Raw genomic sequence first — 18,471 nt, 5'->3', positions numbered from 1 at the left:
TACACCCTAACTTGGTCCACATCACTGAAGGGATTCATCCTCTTAATAGGCTCTATGGACCATGATGATTGAATCCAACTGACACCATTACTTACCACACCTTGGGTCTATTCCCTCCAAGTCATTATCTTTTTTGTCACATATGTAATGAACTTCCAAAATTTTCCTAATTTTCATGCAACTGTTAACACTGACTGATACAGTGACAAAGAAAAATTCCACTGCAGCAATATTTACAGACAATCCTGCACACAGTCAAGTATATACTTCCATACACATTGCTCACTGAAAAAATAACATTCTACACACAACTTCACTATTTCAAGGTTATACAGAGAACTGATAAACCTAAGTTTTGAAATGTACAAAATGATATTTTTTTGACTAAAGTACACAATATGCTCCTATAAATAAAGCATCCTGAAATAACAATATAATCTTGAAGAAGTCATTTTGAAAAAGCAAAGTTCTCCCACTTTCTGCATGGTACGTCTGTCTTACATAATGATAAATAATGTCAGATTAAATACTTCTGTCTTAAAAATAGAGAAATATAAAGTCATTTCACTGGTTGACCAATTTACACTTCTTCTCTCATGTTAATGTTTCTCCTTTAGTAACCTGAAACAGAAAAGAGTTTATACCTTTTTCTGCAAATTACAACTAAAAAAATATATTTAAAAATCATTGAAGTTACTTACTCTTGCCTCTAGGTATTCCACTCTCCTCTCCAGTGTTGTAAGTTTTTCATTTAAGGTTGCTAATCGTGACCTACATGACATGTCTGCAATAGAAAAATAATAAGAATAAAAAACTGATGTACAAAGGACTTCAAAATGTTTGCCATTAGAATAACATATTTAAAAGAGAGCTGTCCGAAATCAAGTTGTAACCAAATACAATTATAAATTTCTACCTCCTGGAGGAAAGGGAATACAGACATATACAAAAGATGTAACACTTGAGGTCTTTTGCAACTCAAGCTTGGTTTGGCTGTACACGGAGAGAAAACATTAGACACCAACACTTTAAAACATTAGATAATACCACTCACTATCAAATGAAAAGTAGAGAAGATGCAAAAACTAATGACAGGGGAGCAACAGAAAAATGACTATTGGTAACAAAGAAGTACACTGCACACAGGGAAATGACTTCAAAAGTGCACAACTCCTCACCAAGTTATGCCTACATGGTTGTCACGAGTGTTCTATAAGTGATCTCCTACATAGATTGAGTGTATTTTCCCAGTACCCTACCAATGAATCAATGTAAGTCAGTTGCTTTACTTACAACTGATTGTAAATGATTATTGTATTTCATAACCCCACAACTTTTTTTTTTTTTTTTTTTTTTACATCCAGGTGACCATATGACTAAATCTGAAATGCTCCATAGATTCCTAAATTTTTACACACAGCCAAATCTCCAATCAGGGAAGACTTCAATCTAAATCTTTTTCTCTTTCACTCTCCCTGTACACCTGTTTCTGGAAAGGCAGGGAGGGGGGGGGGGGGGGGACATGCATGTTTCCCCAGTTGCACAGTGCAGAAAGAATTTGCACCTATTATGTTTTCCTTCCAGTCTTAGAGATGCTTTTGCAAGATTATGTAGCAGGATATGCAAGTCTGAATCTTGTACTGCTTTCAAACGCACATGAAGTAAGATGATGAAAACTACTGGACATAACAAATATGGTAAAGAGTAGTAATAACAGACACGACTGCAATGATATGACACCACTGGTACAAGGCATTTAGAGATGAAATGTAAAAACAATAATGCATGCAGAGTGATCACAGTTGTTAATCAAAAGTTGACTAAGAGTTTTTGAACTGACAAGCCAGTACAGTTTAATAGATAAGCAATGACAGTAGAATGGAACAAACAGTAGAATGAAACAAGAGCTGAAAAGGGCTAACAGTTCATAATGAACAGGCCTGTAATATTAATACAGGCTGAAGGTCTCAGTCCCACCAAAAATGCTTGAAAGTATTATAATTAGATTGGAACTAAATTAAATTAGTATTAACTGTGAAGCACATATTGTTTCGATACACAGTCAAGGTATTTTAGCTCGTGTAGAACGCAGCTCGTTAATACCCAATTGCAAGAATGATACAAATACAGTCATAAATATTATGTGTAAAATACACATGTACTCTAAACATTTGAGAGAACAGAAACGACTGTAAAACATTTGGGTTGAGATTTGAATGTTGTAAATTTTTTTCTACTTTTAAAGACAAGTTGCAGAGAGGTATATTATAGGAAATAAACAACATTATAGACGTGTGGGCTACAATAGCAAAAATTAATTAAACTGAATGCTTAAATCCTCAGACCCAATAACATACAAAACTGACTAGCATTTTTGTGTTCCCTTAACATGGAACATGGTACATACTCAGTTTTATTGGATTCTATTCTTCTTGTTTCTGTGCTTTTCCTATACTCACGTAGAACAGTGAATTAGAATAATCAGAAGCAGATGAATCTTGCAAGTCACAATGTATGTCCCCAGATATATATTTTATACTGCAAACACGAGAATGTTTCTTGACAAGCAAAACACTAAAAGATCATACAGTGCTAGATTATACATAAATACTGAAATAAAATTCACACATTAACATGAAGGGCAACAAAAATGTGGCCAGGGTTCTTGGTAACTTTTTAACACTTCCCAAATTACATTGTATACTATGGAGCAACTAAATGGGGAGATGCAGTTGTTAAGGCACTGATCTCGTATACGAGAGGTGTTGCTTTGTCCGGCCATCCTGATTTAGATTTTCCTGGATCACTTCAGGCAAATGCCAGGGCAGTTCCTTAATCAAGGCCATGGGTGACAACCTGTCACATGCTTATAGTACATACTTAAGAATTCACAGTATATATTTAGAGCTACTGATTTTTATTAATGTGACAACTCTTATCATTGTGAGATGATCCTTGATAAAACAAATGAATAAACACCCACCCAGTCCTCTTTCTTCTAGAAGAATTAGTGAAACTTACTTCTATATATTTCACGGTTCCATTTCCAAGCTTTATTTGTTCCTCCGTAACGAAGGTGTAACAGATACAATATTAAAGCAAACCATATGGAGCAGTTATATTCAATATAAGCAGTATCACAAAGTACGGTTTGTTCATACCAATATACACTGATATTTGATAGGAGCAACTTTTTTCTCTAGAATTGGAAGTTTAGTGTGCACTAAGTTCTAAAGGATTTTTGGTTTGGTGGCTGAAAATATTAGCAAACAACTACATGACAGTTTATTACATCCGAGAACGCTGAAAATTTCTAACACACGTGACTGATCGAAAGAAAGTACAAACAGAATAAGACTGTATAAAAAAAGGGTAATTTCAATTGACTCACTCTATGTACTGTATTTAGTCACGCATTTCGGAAAGTAAGGCTAAGCTTGCTTTCTGTTGCAATACGTGGTAGCTGACGAGAATAAAAGAAGCTACGTAGTTCACATAGTAACATGAAAAAATGGTTACTTCGCAGTTTTCAATCCATTTTGCGAACTTATTCGTCTTAGAACCGACGATATCACTTTTACTGTTACCAGCTCTAAAGGTTGTTCTGAATTATTCCCCGATTAACATTTCTATCATTAAAAATAACATAAAACTTATTATTATGCTAGCAAGACAATTCCTCTACATAAAATCGCTGAACTATTATTTTTTCACGTAAGTTTTAGTACAAATGCGTACCGAAGGAGTTCAAGAAATCAGTAATTTTTTTTATGCTTCCTGTGATTACTTCAATATATTCACGATTTGCCCAATCTTGCTGTATTTGTTTTTGTATAGTTTCTCGATGCACAACAGCCATTTTCAAAATGACAGCTCCACAACTTCCCTTCCGACGACTTCCTACCACTACCAGCTGATTGCCTGCTTCGCTTCCTCTCCTTCTCCTTGACTACAAAAAACGACAGAAATATAACATGGTGAGACAAGGCAAAGAACTTCAGCTTTGCTGTACACGACGAGTATCACGCGACAGAACAAGACTTTAAAGTTGATAAATTTAGAGACCTGCGGGCATTCCTCAAGCATGTAATTTATAAGTCAGAGCAACTTCTGAAAATCCAAAAAAAGTCACGCGGCAACCACATATCAACAAACAGAATAAAAAGGTGATTTCTAATAAAAATAATTTTCTATTTCACACTACACAAATAAAACTATCAACAGAGCACTTATAACTTTTTAATAACTTTTGCACTGTAGCCGATAAACAGTGATAAACAAAATACTAGTTGTTTCAGTGTGTATCCACGAATTTTACAGAGTTTATTATCCCATTACTTGTGTCTACACAGCTGATGGTAAGGGAGAAAATAAGATATTTAGTCCCATATATACTCGATAACAGCTTCCAGTTGTACAAACATGAATGCTTGCACAATATAAAGCATGGAATAACAGAAAAGTAAATCAAAGCTCAACTATATCAAACAGCTTAAAATTGCCACAGCATGGAACGTTTGTGCGTCAATGTACATTTGTGAGGACAAAAGGTCAGAAAACGTCCCTACATGACTCCCCCTTCAAGGTGTTTTTACACCTGTGTGCCTTGCGGCTAGTCGCCGTGCGGCTGCGCTTGCCCGACACGCAAGTAGAGACACGTGCCTCCTTGTCAGGTATGAGGAGACTCTACCCCCATGTGTAACAAGTCAGAATCTTGCGCGACTATGCAGCGGTGCATACGCCTCCTTGCCTCTTGTCCCAAGTGTGCAAGGAAAATCTCACAGGTGTAAATGCTAACGACAGTGCAGACTGAATTTCGCATGCCGTCCAACCGCCGTAAATACTCCTTTCTTGAAACCAGGCAGTGAATCTCGTGATTCAGTGGTTCTAACAGGGAGTGGGATATCAAACCTCGACGTCGGTCTTGATGTCTCATTGTCTGGTCCACTGTGGTGCTTGTGGGGTATAGAACACCTCTTGTTGCTGATTATTGAGTCTACTCTCATTTGCGTTCTGTGTTGGTTGTAATATCTGCATCCAGAAACGCTGGCTTGATCTGATGCAATGCGGCTGTGATGGATTTACCATTGATCATTATGCAGAAAGTATTGCTGCCCCTACTGACTACCGAATATGGTCCATCATATGGTGGCTGCAATGGCTTATGCTCTGCATTGTTGCATAAGAACATATGTGTACACTTGACTAGTTCTGTAAAACTGAACAAGTATCTTTCCAACTAGTTTCTACGCATTGTAAATCTCAGCTGGCATACATGTTCTCTCAGTTGGGTGGTGAAATCTGAGGTGGTGTCTGTGTGATCTATCATGTGCAAAGACCCCAAGTAGGTGTAACCTTTGTCCACATACCATTTCCGCTGCTGTACTCTTCTGATCACTCTTAAATGACGCTTGTAGACCTAAAAGGACGACAGGTGGTGTCTCTGTCCATTTCGGTATTGCGTGATATCTCAGTGCTGTTTTTAACTGCCAATGAAGACTCTCAACTATACAGTTTGATGTGCGGTGGTATGCTGTGATGCATATGCACTTGGTGCCTAATAATGTGATCAATGCTCTGATGATGTAGGCTTCAAATGGCTGTCAGTGGTTTGGAAATGCCTCAAGTCACCTGGTGAACCTGTCTACCACTGTGAGCAATAACTGTAGTCTTCTGAAGATGTGAGTGGCCCTACGATGCCAGCGTCCACATGCTCAAAAGTCTGATTTGGCGGAAGAAAGGGGCCTAACAGTGCTCTCACATGTTGCGCGATTTCATTTGTCTGGCGTGCCATGCATCACTTTACAATAGTTCTGCAGCCTGTCTGCATACCTGAACATATAAAGTTCTGTTTGACTAATCTGACAGTGCCCCTTACTCCCGAGTGTGTCAGATTGTGCATTGATAGTATTGCTTGTGCTCTGAATTGCTGTGGCAAAAATGGCTGTATCTTTCCTCCTGCGACTTCTCAATATAACTCTACGTTTGCTTCAGGCGATATCACCAGTTGTAAGCTTAATCCTTTTGATTGTTGCAATAAATCACGTACCTATTACTTTGTTGCACATGCTCGAAGGCTTAGCAATCAATGGCATTTGTCACTGTTTCCACACGTGTGGTGACGTCTGCTACTGCGTTCATTGCTTCTACACACGAAAGTGCGTCGGGTGGAACATTTAGCTTCTGTTCCATATATACAGTGTTGCTCGCGAACTGGCTGATATAATCTAAGTGTCACAGCTGCCTAGGCAGTGCTTTCTCCAGCTTTACTTTAAAAGTGTAGGTAAGTGGCTTATATCTGTTTAGATGATGGACTGTCGTCTTTCTAATGCGTGTCTAGATTCTTTGACTGCAACGTAAGTGGCGCCCAACGTTGCTAAGATGGCGACAATTTATGACAACAGAATGCAACGGGCTGGAAACACTGATAAATCTGTCGCTGATGTGCAGCGCCAACAGTAGTGGGAGAAGCAATAACCATGAGTGCAAGTGGGATGTACACAACCAGGTATGCTAATATGGCGGCCTCTGCTATAGCTGTTTTCACAGACTGAAACGCGATGTCTACCTAGTCCAATGCACCCTATAGTTAGGCTTCAATGTGCCCATAGGTAGTCCGTTCAGTGATGTACTTATCAGTGCATGATTGCAAATGAACCTCTGGCAGATATTTACTACTCCTAGGAACTGCCATATGTCCCTAATTGTGACAGCCTGGGGGTATCTGTTTATGGCCTCAACTTTTTTGTGTGGTGGTCGAATACCTCGCGTGTTCACCAAATATTCTAGAAAGTGCACCTCTTTCTCTCCCAAAACGCTTGGCAGCATTAATTACTAGCCCCTCTGTGTGTAGCAAGTCGAACACTTGTATCAAATTTTGTAAGTGCTTCTCTTCTGATGAGGACATCACCAACAAACCATCTATGTACAGCCGGCCGGGGTGGCCGAGCGGTTCTAGACGCTACAGTCTGGAACCGCGAGACCGCAACGGTCCCTGGTTCGAATCCTGCCTTGGGCATGGATGTGTGTGATGTCCTTAGGTTAGTTAGGTTTAAGTAGTTCTAAGTTCTAGGGGACTGATGACCTCAGAAGTTAAGTCCCATAGTGATCAGAGCCATTCGAACCATTTCATCTCTGTAAACACAGCAGAAATTTAAATCTTTTGTCAACTTGTCCATAAAGTGATGGAAGGTCTGAGTTGTGTTACCGCAGTCCGAATGGCATCCTGGTGCTGTCAAACAGACCAAATGACGTCATTACTGCTGTTTTGGGAATGTCTTCCGTAACTACAGGCATCTGATAGCATGCTTGGATTATGTCAACGTAAGAAATGTCGTCTTACCGTGAACATTTGCAGAAAAGTCTTCTATATGTGGGACCAGAAACCAGTCTGAGGTGGTCCTTGCATTGAGTTGGCGATAGTCACTGCAGGGCGCCATTCATTCTTCTTTTTAGGCACAACGTGAATTGGAACTGCCCAACTGCTACTAGAAACTCTGCAGATACCTTGTGATAATGTGCTGCGAAATTCCTGTTTTACCACCTTTAGCTTTTCAGGTATCAAACATCTAGGCTGAGCGTGAGCCGTCGGTCCTGGCGTAGTCAAAATGTTGGTTCAAATGGTTCAAATGGCTCAGAGCACTATGGGACTTAACTGCTGAGGTCATCAGTCCCCTAGAACGTAGAACTACTTAAACCTAACTAACCTAAGGACATCACACACATCCATGCCCGAGGCAGGATTCAAACCTGCGACCGACCGGGTCGCGCGGTTCCACACTGTAGGGCATAGAACTGCTCGGCCACACCGGCCGGCAGGTCAAAACGTGGTGAACGATCGTGTGCTTGACCTGTGGGAGAGTAGGCGACTGCTGAGTCATCTCAGGGTATCCTTTCAGTAACCATACGTATGGTGTATCGTCTGTGACTGTGTGTACCGCACAATAGGCTTTTCCTGGGGTATGCAGATTAATAGTCAAATCTATTAATTTCTGACGTCGTAGATTTGGCAGTAAGTCATAGGAAGACAAATAATCTGCTCTGATAATAGGTTGTGATATATCTGCCACTGTAATCACCATTCAAACACACGGCATTACCCCAGGTTAAAGAATAATGTTACTCGACCATACATTCTAATCTTGGAGTCATTAGTGGCGAATAAACAGCAATCGTCACGACTCCAGCGCTGGAGGCAGTTTGCTGGGTATATCGACAATTGTGGCCCTTTATCGACTAAGAATTATGGTTTTGTATCGCTGAATGATTGACTGACCTGGCCTTACAACATTAACCAAAACGGCCTTGCTGCGCTGGTACTGCGAATGGCTGAAAGCAAGGGGAAACTACGGCCATAATTTTTCCCAAGGGCATGCAGCTTTACTGTATGGATAAATGATGATGGCGTCCTCTTGGGTAAAATGTTCCAGAGGTAAAATAGTCCCCCATTCGGATCTCCGGGTGGGGACTACTTAAGAGGACGTCGTTATCAGGAAAAAAAAACTGGCGTTCTACGGATCGGAGCGTGGAACGTCAGATCCCTTAACCGGGCAGGTAGATTAGAAAATTTAAAAAGGGAAATGGATAGGTTAAAGTTAGATATAGTGGGATTTAGTGAAGTTCGGTGGCAGGAGGAACAAGACTTTTGGTCAGGTGAATACAGGGTTATAAACACAAAATCAAATAGGGGTAGTGCAGGAGTAGGTTTAATAATGAATAAAAAAAAATAGGAGTGCGGGTAAGCTACTACAAACAGCATAGTGAACGCATTATTGTGGCCAAGATAGACACAAAGCCCATGCCTACTGCAGTAGTGCAAGTTTATATGCCAACTAGCTCTGCAGATGATGAAGAAATTGATGAAATGTATGATGAGATAAAAGAAATTATTCAGGTAGTGAAGGGAGACGAAAATTTAATAGTCATGGGTGACTGGAATTCGAGAGTAGGAAAAGGGAGAGAAGGAAACGTAGGTGAATATGGATTGGGGCTAGGAAATGAAAGAGGAAGCCGCCTGGTAGAATTTTGCACAGAGCATAACTTAATCACAGCTGACACTTGATTCAAGAATCATGAAAGAAAGTTGTATACATGGAAGAACCCTGGAGATACTAGAAGGTATCAGATAGATTACATAATCGTAAGACAGAGATTTAGGAACCAGGTTTTAAATTGTAAGACATTTCCAGGGGCAGATGTGGGCTCTGACCACAATCTATTGGTTATAAACTGTAGATTAAAACTGAAGAAACTGCAAAAAGGTGGGAATTTAAGGAGATGGGACCTGGATAAACTGACCAAACCAGAGGTTGTACAGAGTTTCAGGGAGAGCATAAGGAAACAATTGACAGGAATGGGGGAAAGAAGTACAGTAGAAGAAGAATGGGTAGCTCTGAGGGATGAAGTAGTGAAGGCAGCAGAGGATCAAGTAGGTAAAAAGATGAGGGCTAGTAGAACTCCTTGGGTAACAGAAGAAATATTGAACTTAATTGATGAAAGGAGAAAATATAAAAATGCAGTAAATGAAGCAGGCAAAAAGGAATACAGACGTCTCAAAAATAAGCTCGACAGGAAGTGCAAGATGGCTAAGCAGGGATGGCTAGAGGACAAATGTAAGGATGTAGAGGCTTATCTCACTAGGGGTAAGATAGATACTGCCTACAGGAAAATTAAAGATACTTTTGGAGAAAAGAGAACCACTTGTATGAATATCAAGAGCTCAGATGGAAACCCAGTTCTAAGCAAAGAAGGGAAAGCAGAAAGGTGGAAGGAGTATATAGAGGGTCTATACAAGGGCGATGTACTTGACGACAATATTATGGAAATGGAAGAGGATGTAGATGAAGATGAAATGGGAGATATGATACTGTGTGAAGAGTTTGACAGAGCACTGAAAGACCTGAGTCGAAAGAAGGCCCCGGGAGTAGACAACATTCCATTACAACTACTGACGGCCATGGGAGAGCCAGTCCTGACAAATCTCTACCATCTAGTGAACAAGATGTACGAGACAGGCGAAATATCCTCAGACTTCAAGAAGAATATAATAATTCCAATCTCAAAGAAAGCAGGTGTTGACAGATGTGAAAATTACCGAACTATTAGTTTAATAAGCCACAGCTGCAAAATACTAACGCGAATTCTTTACAGACGAATGAAAAAACTGGTAGAAGCCGACCTCAGGAAGATCAGTTTGGATTCTGTAGAAATGTTGGAACACGTGAGGCAGTACTGACCTTCCGACTTATCTTAGAAGAATGATTAAGAAAAGGCAAACCTACGTTTCTAGCATTTGTAGACTTAGAGAAAGCTTTTGACAATGTTGATTGGAATACTCTCTTTCAAATTCTAAAGGTGGCAGTGGTAAAATACAGGGAGTGAAAGGCTATTTACAATTTGTACAGAAACCAGATGGGAGTTATAAGAGTCGAGGGGCATGAAAGGGAAGCAGTGGTTGGGAAGGGAGTGAGACAGGGTTGTAGCCTCTCTCTGACGCTATTCAATCTGTATATTGAGCAAGCAGTAAAGGAAACAAAAGAAAAATTTGGAGTAGGTATTAAAATCCATGGAGAATAAATAAAAACTTTGAGGTTCGCCGATGACATTGTAATTCTATCAGAGACAGCAAAGGACTTGGAAGAGTAGTTGAACAGAATAGACAGTGTCTTGAAAGGAGGATGTAAGATGAACATTAACAAAAGCAAAACGAGGATAATGGAATGTGGTCGAATTAAGTCGGGTGATGCTGAAGGAATGAGATTAGGAAATGAGACACTTAAAGTAGTAAAGGAGTTTTGCTATTTCGAGAGCAAAATAACTGATGATGCTCGAAGTAGAGAAGATATAAAATGTAGACTGGCAATGGCAAGGAAAGCGTTTCTGAAGAAGAGAAATTTGTTAACATCGAGTATAGATTTAAGTGTCAGGAAGTCGTTTCTGAAAGTATTTGTATGGAGTGTACCCATGTAGGGAAGTGAAACATGGACGATAAATAGTTTGGACTAGAAGAGAATAGAAGCTTTCGAAATGTGGTGCTACAGAAGAATGCTGAAGATTAGATGGGTAGATCACATAACTAATGATGAAGTATTGAACAGAATTGGGGAGGAGTATGTGGCACAACTTGACATAAAGAAGGGACCTGTTAGTAGGACATGTTCTGAGGCATCAAGGAATTACAAATATAGCATTGGAGGGCAGCGTGGAGGGTAAAAATCGTACAGGGAGACCAAGAGATGAATACACTAAGCAGATTCAGAAGGATGTGGGTTGCAGTAAGTACTGGGAGATGAAGAAGCTTGCACAGGATAGGGTAGCATGGAGAGCTGCATCAAACCAGTCTCAGGAGTGAAGACCACAACAACAACAACATCGCGATCCGTCACAAAAAGTCATGGCCTGTTTGCAATAGAAGTTGCTGTCGCTGTTACAGTGTCTGATTCATGCATCCACTTACAAGGTGGTGTACACTTCCGCATATCATTACCAAACTTCCTGTGGTACCAACAGATGTTCTGTGCAGACGGCTATGGTTTACGACCTAATGACTGTCAGTGGCGTAGCCGTCGACGGTTATGTGTTATTTGTAATGCAGGAACCTGTGTGGTCAGTTCTGCCTCTGGCGACTACAGGGAGGATAGTGTGACAGTAGGCACATTTTCTTGTCGTGGCCTCAATGCTGAGACAGTTGATACAGGATGCATTTCAACTATCCTGTCAGCCATTTGCGCCAGTGCTTTTAAATTGCCCACACACACTGTGAGAACTTTTTGGGCGTCTACCAGCAGTTGAGACAACCGTATGACGCACAGAACATCATCACTTGCAGTGTTACTTGCCAATGGGCATAATCGTCTTAGAAGTTGTGACAGAATGTGATCTCTGAACCCCTCAGTGCGCGAAAGCTTCTCTAGCTGCTTTACTTCTGATTGTGACAAGTGTGTGATAAACGCCTTTTTAATCGACGCATACTGTTTGGTATCCAGTGGTGTGGCTTGAATATCCTGGACTTCTGCTGCTAGATCCTCCATGAGCACTGCAACCACATAGCTGTGTTTGGTCTCGTCCGCCGATATTTATGCGGGTATTTCATTTTTTTCTTGGTTACAGGTCCGTTAATCGATATTTCGGCGCCAAGCCTGCCTATCAGACTTTCGTAGCCAAGGCAATGAAATAAGAATATGTAAAGAGTATAAAATATGGGCTTTGCATTTACTTTTTGTTTGTGGGCTCATTTTTATCATACAAGGCGCCTAAAAAATTGATATATATTCATTTTCTTCCATTTTTAGTCAAGGCCAAAGCTGCTGTATCTAAATTGGATCTAAAATACTGTAAATACTGACACTGTTACATGAAATGATTTAAACTGCTTTGTGGCTGCTGCTGTGGAAAAAAGACATGACACATTCTGTAATATTTGAAATTGCCGCATAATGGCGGCTGATTGTTGCATCCAGCGATACTCTGTTTCCTGGTGGTGCGGCATCTATAAATTGCTAGAAATTGTTTAAATGTTCAAAATATTGACATGGCGGATCAGAAGGTTACTTTCAACAATAACAGGGCTAACATTTCATACATATTATTATTATTTATTTTATGGCCTTCATTGGACCACTCTATTCAAAAAATACAAAGTTGTAAACAAGTTGTTACACAGGGATACAATTTGGTTCAACAATAACTTAATATGATATTTAGGTAATATAATTATTAGAGTCTATTCTTATACGAAGGGTGTTTTGCTCTTCTGTCTGCCCAGTATTTCTTCATTCTTTCAGATATTTTCTTTCTTTCTTCATCTGAGGCCACTCTTCCTGAACTCCTTTTATTGATTTTCATTTGTAGTCTGGTTTGCGGGTCTTGCAGCATTCTGGTTTTCTCTGTCTTGTTTTTTAGGTCATCTACTGTAATTTGAAGTTCTTTTATATCTTCCTTAATTTCTGTGATCCACTTAATGTCGCTCTTGCTATTCCACAATTTTTGTATTATTTTTTTACTAATTCTGTTTTCTGGAGTTCTCATCAGATGTCCAATGAATGAGATGCGTTTGTTCCTGATTTTGCTCATGACTGGTTCTATTTTATTATATACTGTTTCATTTTATGCTATTCTCCAATGTCCATTTATTTTATACTGTTTATTTATACATGTCCTAATAATTCTTCTTTCTAATTGTAGTATTCTGTTAATTTGTGCTGTATTAGTTGTTTTGAAGATAGTTTCAGCTGCATACGTTATTTCTGGTTGTGTAACTGTTTTATAGTGTTTTAATTTTGCATTTATAGATAGGCTTTTTTTTGTTGTATGTAGTTTTGGTAATGTAATTTGCGTAGTTCAGTTTTTTAATTCTATTCTGCCATGATGGCTTCTCATTTAGATTGTGTGTTATTATTTCGCCTAAATATTTAAATTTATCAACAATTTTGATTTCCTGTTCTCCTATCGTAATTTTGTTTGCAAGTGGTGGATCAGATAGCATAATCTCCGCTTTTTCTCTGCTATTTCTTGTGGTGATTTCACTTGTTGCCTGGCTTCTTGAACGGTGTTGGCTAGGAGAGCAAGATCATCAGCGAATCCAAAGCAGTTTAAGTTAATATCATCTTTTGCACTTACAATTCTTATCATCTTTTTCTTGCCCTTGTACCATTCTCTCATTACGTATTCCAGTGCACAGTTGAACAGTAATGGTGATAGGCAGTCACCTTGTCTTAAGCCTGTTTTTAAGAGGAATGGTTCCGAAATTTCTCCTCTAAACTTCACTTTAGATTTGGTGTTGGTTAGAGTGAGTTGTATTATTTTAATTAGTTTTGGATGGAGTCCTAGATTTCTTAAAATTTTTAATACTGAAGGTCTGTGGAGACAGCCATATGCCTTCTTAAAATCTACAAATGTTATTGCCAGAGGTTTGTTCTGTTTCTTGTAGTATACCATAATCAATTTTAAACCAATTATCTGCTCAGCACAGTTTCTCCATGGTCTGAAACCTCCCTGATATTCCCATAACTCCTGTTCTAATTGCTCCTTGATTCTTTCATATAGGATCTTGGATAGAATTTTGTATGTGCAATCTAGGAGAGAGATTCCTCTGTAGTTGTCTGGGTTGCTCTTATCTCCCTTTTTGTGCAGTGGGTGGATGATAGCTGTGGTCCAATGTTCGGGAAATCGTTCTGTTACCCAAATTTTTGTTAGAGACATGTGTAAGGAGGTCTTGATGACTGTGTCACTTGCATATTTCCACATTTCAACAAAAACCTGATCTTCTCCACATGCCTTATAATTTTTTTTGTTCTTTAAGAATTTTTTTTACTTCTTGGAAATATGTAGGGTTTAGTTTGTTAGGTATGGTTTTTATTGGGGTAGTTATGTCGATTTGTAAGGGTTCTTTGGGTTGCTCGCAATTCAGAAGTTTGTTAAAAGCTTTTGCCATGATCTTTGCATTTTACTTGTTACTGTGTGCCATTCTTCCATCTTCATCTTTCAGTATTAGTGTAGGGGCCTCATATTGTTGTAGTTGTTTCCCAAAGATTTTATAGTTGTTCCTGGAGTTGGTTTTATGATAATTACCTTCTATAGAGTTGATAATATCTTTATGAAATCCTCTCTTTATTCTTCTAACATTTTGTGTGAATTTTTTTCTTTCATGTTTTAGGTTGATGGCATTCTCTTCAGTTTTATGTGTTTGAAACTTTAACCATGCTTGGTGTCTATCTTCATGGAATTTGTCACATTCTGATGTCCACCATGCATGCTTCCTTCGTTGGTTCAAGGGAGCTAGATTCTCTGCTTCTTTTTTAAGATTAGGCACTAGCTGTTCTAGATCATATGTTAATTTGATGGTTTGTGTTATTTGTTAGTACTTATTATTTTTAATTAGCTGATGTGGGTCAAACCTCCTCTTTATTTTATTAGTTTTTCTGGTCCTCTTCTTTAACGGAGTGAATTTGATTTTAATTTTAACCATATAATGGTCTGAGCCTGTGTCTACTCCTCTCAGTACTTGAACATTGTGGATCTCCTTATGAAAATTTTTGTCCATACAGACATGGTCTAGCTGCTACTCGCCCTTCCTCCAGTCTGGATGTTTCCATGTTTTAAGTTTACTTGGCTTCCTCTTAAAGTATGTTAATTTACATATAAGGTTGTGTTCTCTGCAGAGTCAACAAGTCTTTGACCGTTTTTGTTCATAAATTTATGTGGACTCCATTTTCCAATTATATTTTGAGAGGCACCCACATGCCTTGCTCATACTGTGGCATCAAGCAGTCAGGCCTGCAAGATGAGTGGTCTGCCAAGCGTGTGGATTCATTCTTATTTATCGAGTAACATGAACTCTCGTACTCACAATTAAGTTACAAATTATCCTCCCATATGAATAATATGCAACGGAAACGCACATCTATCAGTAATTTACAGAACTCTGACTGTTCACTACGCACTGGCAATACCACATTTTCTTTTTTTTTTATTTAATGGCTTTTATCAACACGTGGCCATCACACTGAATATGAGTGGCGCACACATTATAAATTCTGGATATCATAACAACATACAATTCGAAGGAAAAGGCCACCAATCTTTTTCTCTTCACTATCTTATTTATTCCGATAAATTCTATAACCACACAAATTCTATAACCTACAACAATAACACATGAGAAATTCCGCCCAGTGGGCATGGCTTTACATTGGTGATTCTCTATCCTATGGTCTCGTAATTATTTAACGCTACAGTGCACTTTCTGGATAGGATGGTGGATCTTTTATTATATCTCACACTTCGACTCTCACAATCATCATCACGAAACTTTCCTCCAGACCGAGCAGTACAAAAGGAACACACATAACCCACTACCTCTGCAACTACCTAGCTACTGTGACATTACAGCCTTTATCACTGCGATTTTTAACATGTAAAAGTTTTTTTTCTGTATTCGCGTCAGTATGTGCGAACTTTTAACATATACCAATGAATGTTGTAACCAGATATCTTTGCCGCGCTCCTGAAAAGCGCAGAATATCACGATAGCTATAAACTGTTATACGCTGCTATCGATCAGTAAAAAAAAACGATGCACCTATGTTTCAAAATAACAATTGCCAATTTTTACTTCTGCAGGGAGCCGCGCCGCTCTCTAGCTGTTCTGTGAATGTGTTGCGAGTTGGACGCAAAAGTATTGTGCTCCATACTGATATAATCATTTTATTGTAACTTTAAGAGTTTAAGTGATTAAAAAATATATGTAGCCACAAACAAGTGAGAATGTATATCATGAAAATTCGCTCCACCACCACAATGGGTGGCCATGTTAATGTAAGTTTCCGTTTCATAATATAATACTTGAAGCCTTGAAGTTTATTTAATTTCAAAGAAAATCTCTCAACCTTATTTTCATTAATTATACTTGTGATAATCTTTCCTGTTTAAAAGATTTGTGCAGCTTTTGATCCAGCGTGTGTTCTGTCGGAACAGGAGGCTGTCGTGACGACATCGTTATAGTATTTATTCCAAGTTCTTTCAGATCCGTTTATATGTTCGTACAAATCCAATTAGTTGGTCCCTTAGGTTTCTTTCATGTAACTTACGTCTGTTTTCTCCGCGCGATCTTCCTCCAAAAAAAATTTCTGTTCATTTTTTTTAGTAATTTTCGATGTCGCGAATGTGAAAAGACAGCAGCCTCCTGCTCCGAACGGAACACCACGACTTTTCTAACGTCGGAGAGTACCGCACGAATTTTCCACTAAAAGGTAATAGAATTTCTTAAAGCTGGATCAATTACACATGTTGCTGCTGTTCTCCGACAAATCTGGTGTGATTAATAGTAATTTATTCTGTCACGACAAAAATAACCAATTTTATTTTTACCAAAGCAACAAAGCTTTCAATTAAATTACTAAAAAAAAAATCATACCAGACTACTCTTCCATGCCAACCACACATACCCAAATTACATGAAATACACCACACTACAACAAGGAATACAACACAATAAATAGTCACAACACTATCACTTTCAGCTTTCCCACTTCAATTAGTATTTATCCCAGTTTCACACGACACTGCCCCACTTCGTAGTTCTTCTTTCCTACTATCAACACTGGAGATATATGCACGTATTCCTGTGCAATGCAAGCCAAGTGGCGTTGCTGGATAGACGGCTGACTCACCTTGCTTCTCTCTCAGAGTATTATAGTTTGAATCAAGCGTCACACGGAAAAATAACATGCAAAGTAATATTAAGAGCATATTCATCACACACGTGAGTAGTCAACTGATACCATGGACGAGTACTTCTCTTTATCCTTTGTCTCATACACAGATTGAGACTCACACAGTACTCACCACGAGGAAGTACTCATCTCTAATTTCAAGTCCTGCACACGCCATTTCTTAAATATTTCAACTTATAGTACACATGCTAGTAATTCAGCTTAACTTAAGCACACGGAAGTATTTCAACTTATTGCTACACATGGTTTCATTGTGACCGTTGGTCGCTTCCGAAGATTACTATGATCCCATTAATATTACCTGCCTGACATTTAATTCTCCCCACAAAAGTTCCTGAAATAGAGAAATTATTATTTCAAACTGCTCTTAAATATTCCACATGCATACCATGTCTCCACTCTTTTGTCTTTACGGAGCACACCCAAGACAGGTCTTAACAGCACAAGATCCAGCGGCAGAGTGCTGAAACATGGCCGTTCTTCAGGTCATCTCGCACCTCTGTCGAGGTGGGGGAAGACCATGCTACCGTATTGATCAGCCACATTTCAGGCGCTCAAAGCTCCGGTAAGTTTCATCTCTTTGGTTCCAACAAAGGTGGCCAAAGGATCATCTCAAAGATGATCAAATATTCACATTCACTACCTGCGGTTAGCAGACGACCATACATTCATTCATTTCACAGATCTCACCAAACTGGATGTAGGGATTTATTTTGTGGGAGTGCACATGTGATCAATTAAATAAATAAATTGTCATTCTTTCCCACACTGGTATCCGGCTTCACTGTATTAATTGAAATTGAGTTATTATTAGAAAAAAATGTGTTGTTCTGACAAAAATAATGAAGTATGTTGTACCCATTTTCAATCTTGGGCGGTACTGTACCCTTTCACCACCGGCTAACCATGCAGAAAAAAATGGCACGGTACTATCCTTGCAATGCGAGGGTAGTTCCGAACATTTTTTTAAGAAAGCTGTATTAGAACAAATGTAGGAAGTCATCAAAATAACCAGGAGGAGACCTTAGCCCCTGGTGACCTCAAATAGACGACCAAATGCTGTTACTTTACCAAATTATTGACACAGTTGTTGTATTATTGTACTCTCCACAATCCGGAGTAATGTACACATACAAATTTACAACAATCCACATGACAAATAAAAGATTACATCATACAAATAAAAATAATGTTGCGATTAAAATTTGATTAGTTACTGGGATCTTCGTTATTTTTATGA

The 18,471-nt window shown here is 38.9% G+C and overlaps 1 protein-coding gene across 1 annotated transcript; it reads right to left on the bottom strand.

Annotated features, from left to right (window-relative positions):
• Positions 1–353: 353 nt before the first annotated feature.
• Positions 354–3,950, bottom strand: LOC126262518 (probable protein BRICK1-B). The gene is made up of 3 exons (XM_049959190.1): positions 3,739–3,950; positions 702–784; positions 354–621 (listed from the first exon to the last, which is right to left on the bottom strand). Exons 1-3 carry the CDS (start codon positions 3,857–3,859, stop codon positions 595–597), a joined length of 231 nt encoding a protein of 76 aa, XP_049815147.1. The 5' UTR covers positions 3,860–3,950; the 3' UTR covers positions 354–594.
• Between the last annotated feature and the right edge of the window lie 14,521 nt (positions 3,951–18,471).

The sequence above is a fragment of the Schistocerca nitens genome, chromosome 6 (genome assembly GCF_023898315.1).
Source record: "Schistocerca nitens isolate TAMUIC-IGC-003100 chromosome 6, iqSchNite1.1, whole genome shotgun sequence".
In the NCBI taxonomy this organism is placed as follows: Eukaryota; Metazoa; Arthropoda; class Insecta; order Orthoptera; family Acrididae; genus Schistocerca; species Schistocerca nitens.
This window is presented reverse-complemented; position numbering and strand designations above follow the sequence as displayed.